The following is an 18,043-nucleotide window of genomic DNA, read 5'->3' as shown; positions in this document are numbered from 1 at the left end:
AGATCAGTAATTAATGACTACATGCTAGAAACAAGTTACAATATAAGCCTAGTATCCTGCGCAAGAGACACGTGTCTGTTGACTTCTGTTTATCAGATCTGAATCATGCTGTGCTGTCATGCAGAGATGAATCTCAGAAGACTTTCAGCAAGAAGCAGAGAAAAAAACAGGCTTCTTTCCAAGCCTAAAGCTCTTTGTTAACCCATTGGTGTGAATCCAAAGTTCAGGAAAAACATTCCAGGAATACCACCCTGTCGAACATAAACATGACTAAACATCCTACTATAACAAGTACAAACTTTTTGATCCAGTCCAACATATTACCTGATGAGAAACTGGCTGAACACACTGCAGCTGCCTCTGGCTGTGTTTACTGGAATACTGCAATTCAGTGCTCGCGGCTTCAACTTGTCAGCTGAGTTTTCGACCTGTGCCTAATGTTCGCATGTTTACGTAGCAAATGAAGCAAAGAAATTAAACTAGGAATAATGCCTGGTGCAGTTATTCCTAAAAGGAGCCACCAACCACTTAATCTTTTGTGTCCAGGCTCCCGTTTCTGCCTGAAGGCCGCTGATAAGACAAAGTCATCTCAGGCTGCAGCTCTTGATCCCTGATGTCAAAACAGCAGTGGAAATTTATTTTTTGTCACAGTGCAGAGACAATGTTTCCTTTGGGGAAAACACCCTGATAATGACCCCCCCCCCCCCCCCCCCACACACACACACACACACACACACACACACAAAAAAAAGACATAAAGCTACTTTCCCAGGCTTTCCCAGCTCTGATTGTTAAACTAAGCTGAAGAGCTTTATGAGAATCTTAACACTTCAGGCCTATTTTTAGTGTTCTGTGTATGCCTCCTTTGACAAAATAAAGAGCTTGCATTTTCTCTCACATGGTTTTTAATATGCAGGTTTCAGCTCTGAAATTCTTCAGATTCCTGGTTAGTGTACGACTCCAACTCATTATTCTGTGTACTTTTCAGGTACTCTGACGTATGTACGGTGATCAAATATCAATGAGCCAGGTCTTGTTTCGCCATCATGCTGTGTGTCTGCTGCAAGTAACCAAAGTATTAAGTTCAGTCATCCTGACCCTGCATGCACACAAGTTAAACGTGGTAGAATAATATTTGCCCTGATACATATAATATGGCATATTGCTATATTTCAATATAGTTCTCATATATGATTAAAGCGCTCCAAGCAGGACCTTTTTAGCATAAGGCCAGGATTAAAAGGAGTGGCACACGGAATCTTGCACCAGCACAAACAGATAACAGCAGATTACCTGTTCCTGCTGTTGTTATGGCATCCTGCAGCACACTCCTGATCATACCTAGGTAATGAATAACTGGGTGAACCAAGCTCCCCAAGTGCAACACCTCCAGAGCCTTGTAAACATCTTTAAAGCAATCAATCACCCAGGCATGAAACTGTACAAATAGTTGCCTTCTGTGCCAGCAATCAACAGAGCAGTATTTCAAACAACCTAGATATTGATTTTAACTTGAGTTTGGACTGGTTAATTGCTACATAAATTAAAAAGAAAAAGCAGTGAAAAGCAGAAGTAGCTCTCAACAGAGAGGAAAAGGAAGTGGCAAAAGGACATGAAAATCAGGAAATCCAATTCCTCCTAAAGCTGAGGTTAAGGTGAAGCAATCTATTTTAGGAAGAATTTGCTTTAAATTTGATGTAATAACTTGAAACTTTTATTATGGTTGCGTTGGTCCCTAAACACAAGCAGAAAACATTCTGGATAGTCTTTTAAAGAAAGTTTTCACTATTTAGTTCTTCACAGTAAACAAAGAGGGGGGCAGAGGCACAAAACAATCAATTTTTTGCCTCTGTATATATAATAAATTCTTACAAATGTAATCTCAAATACGCTGGTTGTAGAAGTTGTGGTGACTAAAATGTCACATATGCACAGGTCAGTGCAGACGGTTGAGCATGTTAAATGGTACATGGAACGATAGGATGTTGAGGTTGACTCACTAAACGCACCCCTGGGTATTTATGAACACAACTTTGCTGACTCAAACGTGATGTGTGTCAAAGTTAGTAGTGAAAACCTGAGAGGCTGCAAACAAGACTATTAATGCAACATATTTGAATATGGCAGCAAAGCCCCAAATCTCTATTGGATAGTTACTGTCAAATTAAAACCCACAGCATGAAGCTAACCTAGAATAAGGCCACTAAACTCCATGCAAGGCTCTGTATGCAGCCTGCTCTTTAGTTATATAGGAAGCACAGCCACACATTTGCATTAACATTTCCTTTAAAAACAGGGTTTCTTCCTTTAATGACCACAACCTCGCAGTAGTTTGTAATAATTAGTCTCTCTTAATGCGTTACTGCGCACAGTCCAGTTGTGTAATTACACTTTTAATCAGTATCGCGTGTAGCCAGAGGACGTCTTACCGTGCTCTCTGTTGATCTGCCGCCACCGCCGTGACTCTGGTGCGCTTTCTGACCGTGGGACAGTGAGCGATCTTCAGCTAAAACAGCCAAAGAGCCTGCGCTTCATTGTCAAGATAGTTCACGTCCCTCTGAAACTTTCCTCCACTACGCCTCTACCCCGGAAATCAGCACATTCACGCCTAGAGGTTTCAAATAGAAGCACTCAAACTGAAATGAGAGGCGTCGGCAAGAAGCTGCTCTCTCAGCATAAAAACATCAAATTGGTTTTTAATGGTAAGGTTTAATAGTGACCTCTCTCTTTTCCCCCGTATCTGAGTTGTCACAGTAGCCTACATAGGTTAGTAAAAGATAAACACTAAAGAGTATTAGCCTGCATTACTAAGTTAACCCAACATTAACTAAGCATTTTGGTTATGCTGAACTTGCCAGAGCAATGATATCAATATAACTGCTGATGAATTAACTAAGCTCGTGTAACAATGTATCAAAAGTTCAAACAACCACCAAAATGTATGCTTGTTCTTCTAACGTCATTAACTTTAAAATCCCAATTCAAAAGTTTGAATTTTTAAAATGTAATTATTATTATTATTATTATTATTATTATTATTATTATTAATAATAATAATAATAATAATAATAATAATAATAATAAGTACTCTTTATATCAGCTTTACTCACCTTGAAACACTTTGGTGTAACAGCTAGAACAGTTCCAGCATTTTTTTCCTCCCAGTAGTCCTCATATTGTATTTTACTTCAGTGATACATGTACATCATGTTGTATCAATTGTTAACATGCAGAGTTAAAATTTTACACATTCGCACAACATTGAACTTCTGAATATATGACCTTTGACTGTTAACCGATATCTCTGTTCATTTTGAAGCCTTGACAAACTGAAAAAATACTCTAAAAATACACCAAGCACCCCCAAAACAAATGCTATTTAAGATAGGAAAGGGTATGAACTACATTAGGCTCTATGGATTTTTATCTTTTGTTTTATTTTATTTATTTTTTTAGCCTGACAGACCAGATACAAACCACAAATTTGTATAAAGAATGTAACTGCATATGATGATTGAGAAAGCAGGTCTAACAGCGACACCCAAAGGAGGTCGCAGTAAATAGCAAGAAGCATACATCCAAAATAAAACCACACAAGCTGAAACTGCAGTACTCCTTACCAACGACTTTAAACAGCAAAAGAAAGTTTCTGAGTTAGACATCATCTGTGTGGAGTTTCCATATTCTCTCTGTGTGGGCTCTCTTCAGGTACTTTGGCTTCCTCCCACAGTCCAAAGACAGGCAGTTAGTGGGGATAGGTTAATTTGTGACTCTAAATTGAATGGTTGTCTATTTGTTGTTTGTTTGTTTTTAAGCTTTGTGGCATTCATGTCATAAATGATAAGTGTGAGTGATACTCCCTGAGCAGGTATTCCACTTTATGTGGGTCTCCACAGCATTTGCACCTCATCACTCGTCCCTATGTTCAACAGAGAAAGTCTCCATGAAGTCTCACATATGGAGAGTTCTTTGGAATATAATTAAACAAAAGGAAGTGCATATACAATATAATAAAAACAATTATGTGCCTTTATTATGATGATATTGCTATAATACCTCAATTTTTAAGAATAATAATTACATGAATTGGCGGGTGAAGTGGCACACACAAGAGCCCAAAAAAGAAACAAGACTCAAAAAGAAATGTGCTCATATACAGATGCGTAACTGCTTAAACCAAAATATTACCAAACAGAAAAGCAGCCAAAATAACAGAGTTTATAAGAGCTGTCATACTTGTACACAGTTTGTACATGTTTCTTAAAAAATTAAGACCACATCTCAGCATATGTAACCCACAGTGTCCCACACAAACACACTCTTTGTCCCACATGTACTTCTTTAGGGATGTGGTCACTCTAGACTTAAAATAATTGCCCAGAACCGCTGGATGAGTGTATGGCTCAGTGATGAAATCTGTACTTTACTAAAATCCCTTTTTAATATTTAAATACACATATATTTTGGTATCGAGTGTTGTAATTTAAACTCCATACCATGTATTATTTAGCAAGTTTCAAAATAAATATAAATATGTAATATAAGATTAACAGCATGCAACACTAAAGTGATAAACACAGGAGTGAATCAGTAATTCTGACAAAGGCTGTTCTCAAGAGTACTTGAGATTACATTTAAACATATTATGATATGTATTAACACATCATATAGATGTATCTGTATTAGGAAAGCCATGGGCTCTTTTTCAGTACCACTTTTCACATGATGGAACTGTATTAGTACTGCACACAGCCTGAAAATTGTGCCCATTGTCCTTTTTTTACGAAAGTTATCGATATTCAATTTATTTATGATTAAATTTTCAGATTTCCTGTGGACTGCTTTGTTGTTGGTCTCCCTGGAAACGCCCCTGATTGCTGCAGAAGTATGAATATTGAACACTGTAATGGTGCCACTGTGCTCTGTTCTCGAAGAAGCAACTCCAGGGTTGCCCGGCAGGCGGAGCTCTCGGTCCATTTACTCCCATGGCAGCAGCAGGGCATCGTTATTTCTAAGGGTTTTTTTTTCTCCCCCCCTCGTGGGATACAGACCGCTATTCTCAGATCCTGGAGCCTCAATCGAACAAGTGTGGCCCTCAGATAAGCACCGTGGAAGCAGCGACCAGGACACGCGCTTCAAGAGGGAGGACTGAGTGGACTGCAAGAACATTTTGATGTCATTTTTGCCCACGGAATCCAACTGCAGTAAGTAAAACTGCAATGAACTTTTTGGGGGTTTTTTGGTCGTGTTTTCTACACATAACAGGTTGCTTTCGGAGAAACCACGTTGTCGGAGTACAAGCAGCGATGTGGGTGTTCTGCTCGTTTCCCCCTCCTTTATTTAATCGTGTTTTCCCTCTCTCCATCTGCTGTGGCATTGCTGCCAGTTAATGCTTGCTGTAAAGCCGTGTAAAATGATTTGCGCTGGATTATAAAAAATGTTTTTGGTCATCTGTTGCAGAGACACTGGCTCCGTATTCTATCATTTTCACTGAGATTAGGTACTTCATTTATGAATAAAGGATTTGATGTAGCAAAATCCTTAAAGCCCCGAAAGTTACATATTGTAAAAGTTCATGTTGTGGATGTCTGAGTATTTCAAGTATAGAGATTGCAATCAAATGCTTTCCACCACATTTGTGTGTAGTGTAGCGGAAGTGTTAGTTATTCTGTGTGCATAGAAGAGGTTGCATGAGGCAGCTTGGTGTCAGACGCAAAACAAGTTGGATTTTAAAATTGACAGAAACAGAGAAGGCAGCACAATCTCTGCTGTCTGAAAACCTGCCACCACATCGATCCCCTTATTTTGATGTAATATTTTGAAGGTAATAGCTTCTATCTGTCAGCCGTTCCACTCTGAGCAGAATTAAAAACCTAATCCATGCTTTGGTGCTGCTGCCTGCTGGAATTACACATTTAAGTGCCCCCGTGACCTGCCTCAAGCTTCAATAGGAGCTTGGGAAGGCTGAGAGGAGCGAAGCTGTTTGGTGCTGGGACACCTCGCTCTAGCTGACACCGGTCCGGACACACTGGAGCATCTGAATGTCTGGTGACACCATGACTGAAACGGAAGCCAATGCGATACTGACCACTGCGCTGACAGGAATCCTGCTGGTGGCAGTTATGGCACTGCTCTGCTACTTTACCTGCAGACTGGCTGGTTCAGTGCCACTGGGTGGACCTGGCAGATTTTGAGGCTGTTAATGACCACTGACCTGCAGCATCTGGGAAATGCTACATTATTATATCCATGACTTCTTGCCCGGTTGGTGTTGACATTTCTTTTTAGTTAACCTGGTATGTTCAGACTTACTTCTTATTCGGAGCCTGGGACAGATTCAATTTTAAGCTTGTTTTTGGAGGTGATGAAATAATTGTAACTGAAGTAATTAGCCTCAGGTAAAGATTTTTCTGTCAAGAAATATTAATGTTGAGGTTTTCATTCAAGGGTGGACATGTGCAGTCAATCATTTGGTGTTAATCGGCTTTGTCATGGCTCTTAAACCTCTCAGTGCCATTGAGTGCAATCCCATTAAAATGACCTTGACTATAAGCGCAGAGAAGAAAGAAGAGGGTGTGTATAATTATAGTTGAAAGCCTGACTGGCCAGGACCCATAAGGGCCCCTGTTGTGACTACTTACATTCACAGCGAGGCCTGAAGCTTAACTTCTCCAAGCTCTTCTTTTGTTTTGCCTACAAAGTGTTCAGCGACTGAAAGCTCCACTTTTGAGCAAGTCATATCAATAATGCAAAGACATATCATTTAAGTGGCTTAGATGAAATGAACACAGATGGTTGTATTCCTCTTGTGTCACCCCCACCCCCTCGCAGCCTCCTTTTTGCCTGTTTCTTTATTTGGGGAAACTTCTGTGACAGAAAGGACTTTTATCTCAACACTTTCTTGCTATAGAAGGGTGACCAAATGTTGAAAAGACTTGGCTTCATATCAGCTTGTCTTTATTGTAAAGATCAAGTAAAATAAGCAAATTCTGAGGTTCGGTTGAAAACTTAAAATGAGATTTTTTTCTCTTGCTTAATGTCTGTATTCATTGCCTATAACTCCAGTCTCCACATAACACTGAAGAAAGACAAGTGTAGCTTGCAATTAACAACTGCACTTGGTCACATTATCATGGAGTAAATAAATATTAAACCAGTATGTCAGAGTCAGTGTATGATGAAATGACGCATGCAAAATTACTAGTTTGTGCCCTTGTTCTCTTGTAGCTGTGAGACGACTGCGGCCAGGCCTCTCCAGCTTCTCAAAGTGGCATGTGGTGACTGTCTAGAGTAACGTGTCACCCGCACACACTCGACAACAGGAAGATGACAGCCCTGCTAATCATTTGCTTTTGTCTGATTTTGGGGAGCTTGGGGAACCCACAATTCCCGGGTAAGTCACTGTGTTTGTAGTCAGCTGCTAAAAAAACCCAACAAATAGAACAACAGAAACAGTCTAATGGTTTATAGTTTGACAGTAGGTGTCCAACACACACTAGGAAGGTTGAAAATCCTAAAAAGAAGCTTTTATATCAAGCTGTGTTTGGTTTAGCGTTGCCACAAAAAACAAGTAATTTTCTGGCTTTAATATTGCTTGAAAGTGTTTTCATCTTAAATCCGATGATTATTGTTTTAAATAATGGATTGATAAGTAGATAAAGATATTTGGTTGACTACCTTGAAAGAATAAAGAAATCTCCAAATATTTAAGCTGGAGAAGCTGGAACCAATGCATCTTTGGCATTTTGTACAGTGTCAATGCAAAATCTCAGCAGACCTGCATCTGGTGATTCCTAGGACTATCCAAATATAACCTGATTTGTTTATTGCAATACACAGAGCAAGAGAAAGATCCCAAGTTTTGGAACGCATGGGCTCAGCGAACTTTGAAGAATGCTTTGACGCTGCAAGAGCTCAATAAAAACAAAGCAAAGAATCTCATCCTCTTCCTTGGAGATGGTAAGCGACATGTCATTACAGATTTGTGGCAAGATGTTAATAAAGTTACATCAGTGCCTGCAGATGAAAGGTGAAATGCAACTGCGGCTACCAAAGCATTAGCTCTTCAATAGGCTCATCACCAAAGACTTGTGGTCAGCGCAGAGCCTTGACACTTTGATAGGGTAAAAGTAATTCCATGTTGTAATTAGACTTGAACGATATTACAGAGGATTCAGTTGATCAGTAGAAGATGACTGAGATTTTTAAAATTTTTTCCAATGAGTGAGGTGAATGAATGGGAGCAAACAAAGCAAGCGTGCTGCCACTGGATCACTGGGGTTCTGTTTGTGCTGGATTCCTCGCTGGTTGAACAAAAACTTTTATCCTCCATGGGGGCATGTGCTTTCAGCCTCTCTGTTTGCTCTATGCGCACACCATGACATTCTTGCATGCGGCTGCATTCACAGTTATGTTTGCCGTTTTATAGATTAACAGAAAAATTAATAAAATGAAAAAAAAAGTGTGTGCAATTGTTTAACTATTTAATGTTTCCCAAGAATTGAGATTAATGATTACTCTTTACCAGGAATATTACAGGATTCTGTTAAGTAACAACACTCAGCACCAAAGTCAGCTGTTTCCTCTGTGGACCTCTAAGCTAAGCTACATGCAGGGCAACCTTTGACATGAATCTGACTAATAGAACCAGACCTAAGGCTAAAGCATAATAATTAGTTTTGCTCTCTATGTACAAAACTATAAATGTGAGTTTTATGACAATGGTCTCGTATGTTGGAGTGTTTGAAATGATCAATTAAGTGTTTTGAGTTCAGTTTTCTAACTGAAAATGTAAAAGATTCATCAAAATGCATTAGGAGTTATTCATGGAATTCAACACTGGCATGCTATTTAGTATGTGAAACAGCATAAGAAACTTGTTAATGTGTTAAAACTTAGTATGCACCCAACAGCTTGCTTTGTGCTTACTATTCCCAAGGGAATATTAAGACTTGCATGTACTGGACTGTGCTGAAATTAGTGTCTCAAAAGGCACTGCAGTGCTGAGCATGTTTAAGTACATGGTGCCACTGCGCAACTCTCTCGATTTGATGTGAATGCATAAAGAAATGTGTCTGGAAAGGTGTTTAATGTCTATTTGCACAAAGCTACGCTGGACCATATACTGAGTATGTAGGGCACATTATTATTTCTCTCTATTGTAACTACAAAAGACTCCTTCATCTCTGTGACCTAAAAAGTATCTGCTGCAAGTGTAGTTGTTTTCTTTTCCCTTCTTTTTCTTTTGGTATCTGCTTTTGAAGTAATATGAATCCAGAAGAAATGTTTTGCCTATCAGCAGTCATTTTGTTCTAGGATGTCAACTTCAACAAAAAAATGTCCATGTGCAGCAAATGAAGTACAATGAACTCTTTAATCTTTGATTTTCACAGGGTTTTCCTTTCTGTCCCTGCTGTGTCAAAATCTGTCATAAAACTCAGTGCTTTTTGCGGTTTAGGGATGGGTATTCCCACGGTGACAGCTGCTCGCATACTGAAGGGTCAGCTGAATGGACAGAGCGGAGAAGAGACGCAGTTGGAAATGGACAAGTTCCCTTTTGTATCTTTATCCAAGGTCTGACTAAAGTGCACTATGACACAATGTATTGATCGTGCTTTGGCTATTAATGGCTTCCAGAAAAGGCCTGTGACCGGAAACAAGGCGGTTTAGTGTTTATCATACTGGATGTGTGTAAGTTATAGATAAAAAAAAAAATAAATACAAAAATAGGTTGATTATTTATATCTCATTGACTCATCAACAACAATTCACTAAACTATTCATTTTAGATTCTAGAAAATGTAAAAGGATGTATTTCTTTTAGTATTCAATTCAAAAATACCTTTATTATGCTAACATGATAAAAGTTGCTCTTCTAGTGCTCTGTGTTTGTGAAATGCATGCTTGAAAAAAATCAGATAAGAACGAAATGGCAATGACTGCAATGATTCTTAAAAAAATATTTTTCTTACAGTAACATTCTCTAAACTTCAAGTGTCCATGAAGGGTCATTTATGACCCTGAATAACATTTAATGAGCCGTTATGATCATTTTAATTACCAAGTTATTTCCTACTTTATATTTTACATAATGTTTTGACAATATTGTCTTTGATATTTTTCATTTTCCAGCTCTAAGCATTACATTGGAAACCATAATTATTTATCTTATAACATTTTAGAATCTTTTTCACAGATAAAGAAAGAGTATTGATGTGATGAATGTGATGAATATAATGAGAAGCCTTCAAAATTACATTAAAATATAACCAATAGAATCATTTGTCACCCCAATAAAGTAGCTAAAATAGTTTGGTTGCTTGAGGGTTAAAAGTGTAAAAGTCTTGAGAACCACACCACAATTACTATATGTTTTCTTTCCTGTGAGCCAAGATTTCTTGTCATTTTTAAAGTGGTCATTAGAGATCTTTCTCCTGGCTTTCTCAAGAAAGATGTTTTTCCTTTGGCTACTTTTCCACATATTTACAGTCCAGTCCTTGCACTTGACCGTGGCAGAAAAAACGGCATCTAGCTCAAGAAATGTGCCTACAAATGACTATTTAACGAAAAACAACTTAAAATGGTATCTTTAAACATTTTAGTACTGGCAGGCTAGCACAAAAGCACATGATTTGTTTACATTTCTATAGTTGAATCTATGAAAAATACCAAAGAACAACAAGATGATTACCAAAGAGCTGTTAACTGCAAGAAATTTGAGGAATCTGAAGTGAAGGAGAGTGGGAGACCTAAAACAATATTTATAGCAAATGAACAGGATGTGTGATTAAAAAGTCTTGTTCTTAAGAAATGGAACAAAAATCCAGCATAGACTTGACACATATCCTGACAGATACAGTGGGCCTTTCCGTCTGTACTGTTCACTGAAGCTATAAATTATCTCAACGGGATGTAGCTGTCAAGAAGCCATTCTTAAGGAGGGAAAAGGCTGGGGGGAAAAGGCTAAGGTATGCCAGATTACAGAAGAGCTGGACTGATAATCAGTGGCAGCAGATCTGATGGCGTGAAGAATCAATCATTTGGTTCAAATAGTCTTCAGTATTTACAGAGAGGGGTGCAATAGTGAGTGTCTACAGCTACTTGTAAAGTTTGGTGGAGGCTCTGTCGTGGTTCTGGGCTGCATTACAGCTTGGGGATCTTGCTAAAATTGAAAGAATTGTGAGAGCAGAAAAGTACAATCAGATTTTGATGCACCGTGCAACACTATTTTTTAGCATGACAATGATACCATTAATACTGACAGTGCAGTAAAACCATAACAGTGGAACATTATCAGTCATGGATTGGCCACCTCAGAGCCCGGACCTCAACATTATTGAATCAGTGTGGGATCATCTTAACGGGGAACGGAAAAAAAAAGTCAACATCAAAAGAAGAGCTTTAAATGTCCGTCAAGAAGCCTGGAGAGCTATTCCTGAAGATTACTTAAAAAAATTACAAGACAGCAGCCCAAGACAAGACACCTTCAAGCTCATTAGAATTGTAGACACTCTGGTTTACTTTTATTTGGTTTGTTTTTTTTAATAGAGCTGTCAGTGCTCATAGTTAATGCTCAAGTTTAAACAAGTCAGATCATATTAACACAAACTATCCTGCACTGTGTCCCTGCAGACCTACAACACCAATGCACAGGTGCCAGACAGTGCTGGCACAGCCACAGCTTACCTATGCGGGGTTAAGGCCAATGAGGGCACACTGGGTGTGAGTGCAGCCGCTGTCCGCTCCCAGTGTAACACCACACAGGGCAATGAGGTCACCTCGATCCTTAAATGGGCAAAGGACGCAGGTAGAGTGACAACAAACTTTTCAAAAATGCAGATCTTGTTACTAAGTTCATCCAGCCGTGTTAAGCACAAGGGTCAGTGGGGATTGTGTTAGGCTCGCATGTGTATTTTTTGGGGGATGATTGAAAACCATGGAGCACCACAAGGCTAACATAAAGACACAGGCAAACATTGATTCTGATATCCACAGCCAGCGTAGAATCACCAATTAACCTAACATGCATGTCTGTGGACTAGAAAGTAAATATGCAGTTTTTTCTCCTCCCTTAATAAGTGGTTTCACCTGCTTAATAAGATAAATATTGATCAGCCTAGAGAAGCATGTCTAAAGTCTCATCAGTGACTACCTTCACCAGGTATCCTAACAACAAAGCTCAGAGTTTATATGAGTATTAACTTTTGCACTTTATACACTCAACACTCACACTAGCAAACAAACAAAAAAATGCACCACGGAAGAGGAGCCAGATGTGTGGTGTGAATGAGTGCTACAGTATGGTGGGGATAAGTTTAAAGCTCTTACTCAGTCTATGGTGTATGCTTAGGTTGGCTGGTCTGCTTGGTCATGTCATAGACTCAGCCACTAGTAAAGTCTTATTTATAATGCTGTTCTTGACTTAATCCCATTTTACTTACTGACTTATGTTCATCAGCAAAGTGTGGGAAGTTACTGTCCTGTAGGTCTCAGGGTTCATTATTTCTGTCTGTGAACAATAGTTCACGCTGAACCAGTCGCAGAATCAGCTAAAACTTTATAAGCTGGTCTAATTTAATGAAGTTAAGGTGATTTTAAATGGCTTGGATGCAGTTGCTGTTCATCAGGCTGCAAATGTTTTGCCTTAATATTATTACCTTTGTTTGCATTACAATATATACTTGTTCTGTATTGACATTGATTTCTGTGTTTTACTTTAATCACCTATACTTTACTGGTTTATGGATGGTTCACAGGTCACAGACAATAAGAGAGCCAATCATTCCTCTGGGAACATGACATGCAGTATTTGACACCCTGTTTCCAGTAGATCTCCATGACTTTTTATACCATAATTAATAATTAAGGTGTAAATTGTGCAATTTGTTTACCACTGATTTCCCCGCTCCCCATACAGTGGCATCCAATTTTTACCAATGCAGATACAAAACAACTGACCCATGAATTTATTCCACTGCTGCACTGAAAGGACTCACCGAACACATAGATGGAAACGTATCCTTAAAAGGTTATTTACATATCTGAGGGGTTTCTCAATATTCATGTTTGTTTACAGGAAAGTCAGTGGGCATAGTGACAACAACACGTGTCAACCATGCGACTCCTAGTGCTGCGTACGCACACTGTGTGGACAGAGACTGGTACTCTGACAATGAGATGCCAGTAGAAGCACTGCAAGCTGGCTGCAAGGATATCGCCAGACAACTGTTTGAAAACATTCCCAACATTGATGTAAGTGAAAAGTAGAGATTCAGATTAAACCTGAAGATTAATTGATCGACTATCTGTGGACGTTATTAGCAGCTCCAGAATCCAGACTGTGGTTTGTTGGTTTATCACTTCATTCCACTCTGAAATTCATTTTTTCTAACAACTGAATGATTGTCATGAAACATATTACAGACATTCACTGTCCAGAGATAACTAAGTCTAGTGAAGGTCACATTTATTGCTTATAGCTGAATATCCTTATACACTTTTGATTTGATTGCCATAAACTAGTGCAGACATCATTGATCCTCTAATATCACTGATGTTTGCACTGTTCTATGATATTTCAAAAATATTCTTTATCTGTATTTACTGTGACCAAAGAGCTGCAACACAAATGACATGCACACCAAATGAAGGAACTGAGCCTAAAACTGATAGAAATAACACTTATTATTTGAAGAAATGCCTATGAAGTGCCAGTGAGGTTACACGATGGTGGTTGAGTCGCGTCTCTGTCAAAGTTTTGCAATATTTATACGATCTGCACGAATAAAAACTAAGCGTCTTTTGTGACATTCCCGGATAAAATGGAAACATGTGCTACAGCTACAGACTGTCAGTTGCACTTTCATGTGCTACCTCATGTGAAAAGCAAAATACTAAGTGGCGAAATACTTTTGTTATTGCTGGAAATACACTGTTTGTCAATGAGCAAGTACACAAATGTACACATCTACACGAAGATATTTAAAACTTTTGGAACTTGTTTAGCGTAATCTCGTACTAGTGCTTGACATGCTTGCAAAAGACATTCTTAATCTCGCACATTTCCCTTCCTGGTTAAATAAAGTTCTGTGTTTTGAAGATTCAGATTTGCATGGATGTTAGCAATGAGCTAGAAATGTGCTTTAATATTCTCATAGAGCTTCCTCCCCTGTTTGCTGCTTAATTTGAAGTTCTGGTCAGGCAAAGGAAGTTACAAATTGATGGCATCGTTGAACATTAGCACTGTGTTTACGAGCCAACAGTAAATGTTTGATGGTTTCTTACACAGGACATGTTTTTATTTGGTCCCCAAAAAAACTGTGATTACGATTATCTATGTTTTTTTTTAAATCAGGTGATTATGGGTGGAGGAAGGAAGTATATGTTTCCCAAAAACATGTCGGATGTAGAGTATCCTAATATTTTGAAGCACAGTGGCACACGGAAAGATGGAAGAAACCTGGTGCAGGAGTGGGTTGACAGAATGAAGGACAAAGTAATTTTTCCTCTTTTGTTTCTCTTTGCTCTTCTTGTTTCCTCATTTCCTCTTTATCTACCTAATTGCATTTTCATATTCTGAAATTCAAAGTGACTCCATTTGTACCACCAAAACTGTTCTGTACCTTTTTTTCTTTTTTTTGTTGCAGAAAAATCATTATGTATGGAACAAGACGCAGCTCTTATCCCTAAACCCCAACAATGTGGATTACTTACTGGGTGAGTCTCAGTCTCATTATGACAGTTTCATTGAAGTTTTAATAAAGAGCCATATGCGTTTGCTTTTACTGCAGGCTTATTTTCTGTGTGTAATACCTTGTTACACATTGAGCTGTGCCCTCTGGTATTCCAGGTCTCTTTGAACCTGGGGATATGATGTATGACTTGGAGAGGAACACTGAGAGTGATCCTTCACTGACAGAGATGGTGGATGTGGCTATCAAGATCCTAAAAAAGAACCCCAGTGGATTTTACCTGCTTGTAGAGGGTGAGTTTGAAGCCTCTGTTATGGTACAATTACACAGTTGTTATTTTTTTTGTTCTTGTGCTGATTTCACCAAGACTTAGCAGACTTCTGTATGTAGCTAAGATCTCCCATTCACTCCCCTTTAACTATAAAAGGGAGTGCTTTTATAGTTTAAAGCACTCCCTTTTATAGTTAAAGGGGAGCATTTACGGTATATAAGAATTTTCTTTAAGTAGAGTGTTTATTGAGCCTTCTGAATCCCAAAAAGTTGAGTCTGTTCATCTGGACCTAGTTTTTTCAGTGGGAGAAACGTTTTGTCACTCATCCAAGTGACTGCTTTAGTCTCAGCTGACTGCAGGTTTCCCCAACCTTACAAACAGCACATTTGCACAATGGCTGAACCTAGCCCACTGAATGAACAATGGGCTGTGAGGTCAGTTCCTTGATCATTAATATGCAAATTGTCATGACCATTGATCAATAACCACTGATCAATGGCCATGAGTACCATTCACAGAGAGTTGGGGAATGGCTGCAATCACAGCAATGTAAGATGGTGAAAGATGTACCCTTAGGCCCCCTCCTCGATTCAGAGATGGTCTTTCCCTTTTCACGTAAATGGCCTCCTTGACTCCGCCCTCAAACCAGCGTTCCTCCCTGTCCAGGATGTGTACATCCTCATCACTCAAAGAGTATCCACTGGCCCGTAGGTGTAAATAGACTGCGGAGTCCTGACCTGACGAGTTGGCTCTTCTGTGTTGCATCATCCGCTTCGCCAGAGGTTGTTTGGTTTCCCTGATGTATAAATCCGGGCAATCCTCCTGGCACTTACCAGCGTACAATACATTACTCTGTTTGTGTCTGGGGACCCGATCCTTGGGGTGGACCGATTTTCAGCGCAGCATTTTTTGGGGGGTTTAAAAGCCACAGAAAAGCAGTGTTTAGAAAAAATGCATCTCAACTCTTTCGGTACTCCTGACACGTACGGGATCACTACGGGTTTTCGCTTAGGCAGCAGTTGTCTTTCTCTCCTGGATCGGCTGGAGCTTTCTTAGGATCCTTCCCAGCTTTGACAAATGTCCAGCTGGGATAACCACATTTACTCAGGGCCTTCTGAATCAGTACTTAAACTGAGTATTTTTAACACAAGTATTTGCACTACTTAAGTGAAGAATGTGTATACTTTCGTCACCTCTGGTTAGCTTGCATTAAGAGAGGTTTTTGTTAGATACCAGACCATCTGAAATGGCTTCCTCCACATCTTTATAGAGATAGCAATACTGGGGAGCGATTTGACATTTTTAGCCAGTTTTTTCAACTTTATGGAGCAACAGGCCAAGTTTACAAAACAGAGAAAATAAGCAGGGCTTCAAAGTCTCTCCCAAGATGCCCTTTGTCATTCCTAAAGCAGCTGCATTGGCATTTTTTGGGACAAACAAATCTGGCTCAATTACATGTTATACAAACCACTCTGAGGTCATGTTAGCCTAACTGTAAATATTTACACCAGGAGGACGTATTGACCACGGACACCATGAAGGCAAGGCCAAGCAGGCTCTTCATGAAGCTGTGGAAATGGACCGGGCTATTGGCCGGGCAGGTCTTTTGACCAGCGACCATGAAACGCTGACCATAGTTACTGCTGACCATTCTCACGTATTCAGCTTTGGAGGCTACACACCCAGAGGAAATACAATATTTGGTATGTAATGACAAGCATACGTTAGATACTGTACAGCTGAAGTGGAGAACTTGCAGTTCTTTACATTACGTCTGGTTCTTCCACAGGTCTGGCTCCCATGCTGAGTGATGTTGATCAGAAGCCCTTCACCTCAATTTTGTATGGAAACGGACCAGGTTACAAAGTTATCAATGGCGCGAGGGAGAACGTCTCTGCTGTTGACTATAGTAAGTAAAAACGTTTTATTCACATTGCTTCAGAATAATGATAAGATAGCGCTTGTTATTTGGGCAGTGGTCAAAGGCAGAGACCGTGGTGGTTCAATACCCGGCTGCTTAAACTGACTTGCAGTTCTACCTGGTGATGAAGAGACCCCAAGATATAGTTGGGCTTACCTCAGTGCTTGTGGAACTAGTCTACTGGAGGATGGCTAGACTTTATTCCACTGTAGAATCACCCACGGTGTGAGGCACTGAGCAGGGTGGGTGTACTTGGAGCGTGTGTGGTGTGCTTTTCCCTGGTAACCAAAATAGGGGTGTTTAACTAGGGTTTCAGGTTTGTTAACACTTAGACATTAAGCATATGCTCAGAGAACCTGGGCTTCTTGGTGTCCTTGCAGGACACTGAAACATGGAGGGATATCACTGGGAGTTAGGCCCTATCATCCCCTTGCGAGTTAAAAATAATAATGACTGCCTGCATCTTTTGTCTCTGTCTCTTCCTTTCAGAGGGAAACAACTACCAGGCCCAGGCAGCCGTACCGCTGAACGTGGAGACTCATGGAGGAGAGGATGTAGCTGTGTTTGCGAAAGGTCCCTTGGCTCACCTCCTACATGGGGTCCACGAACAAAACTACATCCCCCATGTAATGGCATATGCAGCCTGTATCGGGGAGTACAGGGAGCACTGTATGTCACCCAGCGGGTCAGCTGGATTACGGCCAGCCTTCTCCATTGTTGCAGTCATTCTCTCAGCTGCGCGACTTTTGTGCTGACCTTTCCCAGACACCCAACGCTGTTAATGCACTCACTTTAACCACTCATTTTAAGATTTTAATTTGATTATGTTGCTTTATTATTTTTTAATTTATCTCTCCACTATTTTAAATATGGGACCACCTTTCGACATGTTTATTTTTACGATGATTAACTGACAAAAGTGTAGCGGATAACTAAACAAAATAATCAACCCACTGTGATGCACTGATTTTTTTTAATGGGTGCTGTGGCAGAGATCATTGTTAATTGTGAGATTTCAATTGTGATTTTTCTATTAACTAAGGATTTTCAGACTCGTTCGTCGTCCTTTTTTAATGCAGCCCGTCTCTGTTTAAATAGACCGAATTTGCAAATGTCTGAATTTGTTTCATATTTTAAATGTGCATTTAACAGTCTACCTCA

At 39.6% G+C, this 18,043-nt stretch overlaps 2 protein-coding genes across 4 annotated transcripts in view; one reads left to right on the top strand and one right to left on the bottom strand.

The window, feature by feature from the left end:
* Positions 1-2,492, bottom strand: part of ece1 (endothelin converting enzyme 1) — a 30,966-nt gene extending 28,474 nt beyond the window's left edge. The window contains exon 1 of the mRNA XM_085353424.1: positions 2,430-2,492. The gene's annotated coding sequence lies outside the window, so the exon portion shown is untranslated. The remainder of the gene's footprint in view (positions 1-2,429) is intronic.
* A 2,606-nt stretch (positions 2,493-5,098) lies between these two features.
* Positions 5,099-17,829, top strand: alpl (alkaline phosphatase, biomineralization associated). Of its 3 annotated transcripts, none has more exons than XM_085353425.1 (12): positions 5,099-5,204; positions 7,228-7,393; positions 7,840-7,959; positions 9,458-9,573; positions 11,632-11,806; positions 13,076-13,251; positions 14,354-14,494; positions 14,646-14,715; positions 14,849-14,983; positions 16,473-16,664; positions 16,751-16,870; positions 17,372-17,829. In XM_085353425.1, the coding sequence occupies exons 2-12, from the start codon at positions 7,327-7,329 to the stop codon at positions 17,635-17,637; spliced, it is 1,578 nt and encodes a 525-aa protein (XP_085209551.1). In that variant the 5' UTR covers positions 5,099-5,204; positions 7,228-7,326; the 3' UTR covers positions 17,638-17,829. The 3 variants fall into 3 exon arrangements, with proteins under 3 accessions (XP_085209551.1, XP_085209553.1, XP_085209552.1); XM_085353427.1 differs by lacking the exon at positions 5,099-5,204 and adding an exon at positions 5,246-5,308; XM_085353426.1 differs by lacking the exon at positions 5,099-5,204 and adding an exon at positions 6,207-6,264.
* Positions 17,830-18,043: the final 214 nt, after the last annotated feature.

Source organism: Diplotaxodon limnothrissa, linkage group LG5, assembly GCF_057381915.1.
Source record: "Diplotaxodon limnothrissa isolate DT_005_m linkage group LG5, D_limnothrissa_male_GT1.1, whole genome shotgun sequence".
Taxonomy (NCBI): domain Eukaryota; kingdom Metazoa; phylum Chordata; class Actinopteri; order Cichliformes; family Cichlidae; genus Diplotaxodon; species Diplotaxodon limnothrissa.
The sequence above is the reverse complement of the archived record's forward strand: the minus strand, read 5'-3'. Positions and strand labels throughout refer to the sequence as shown.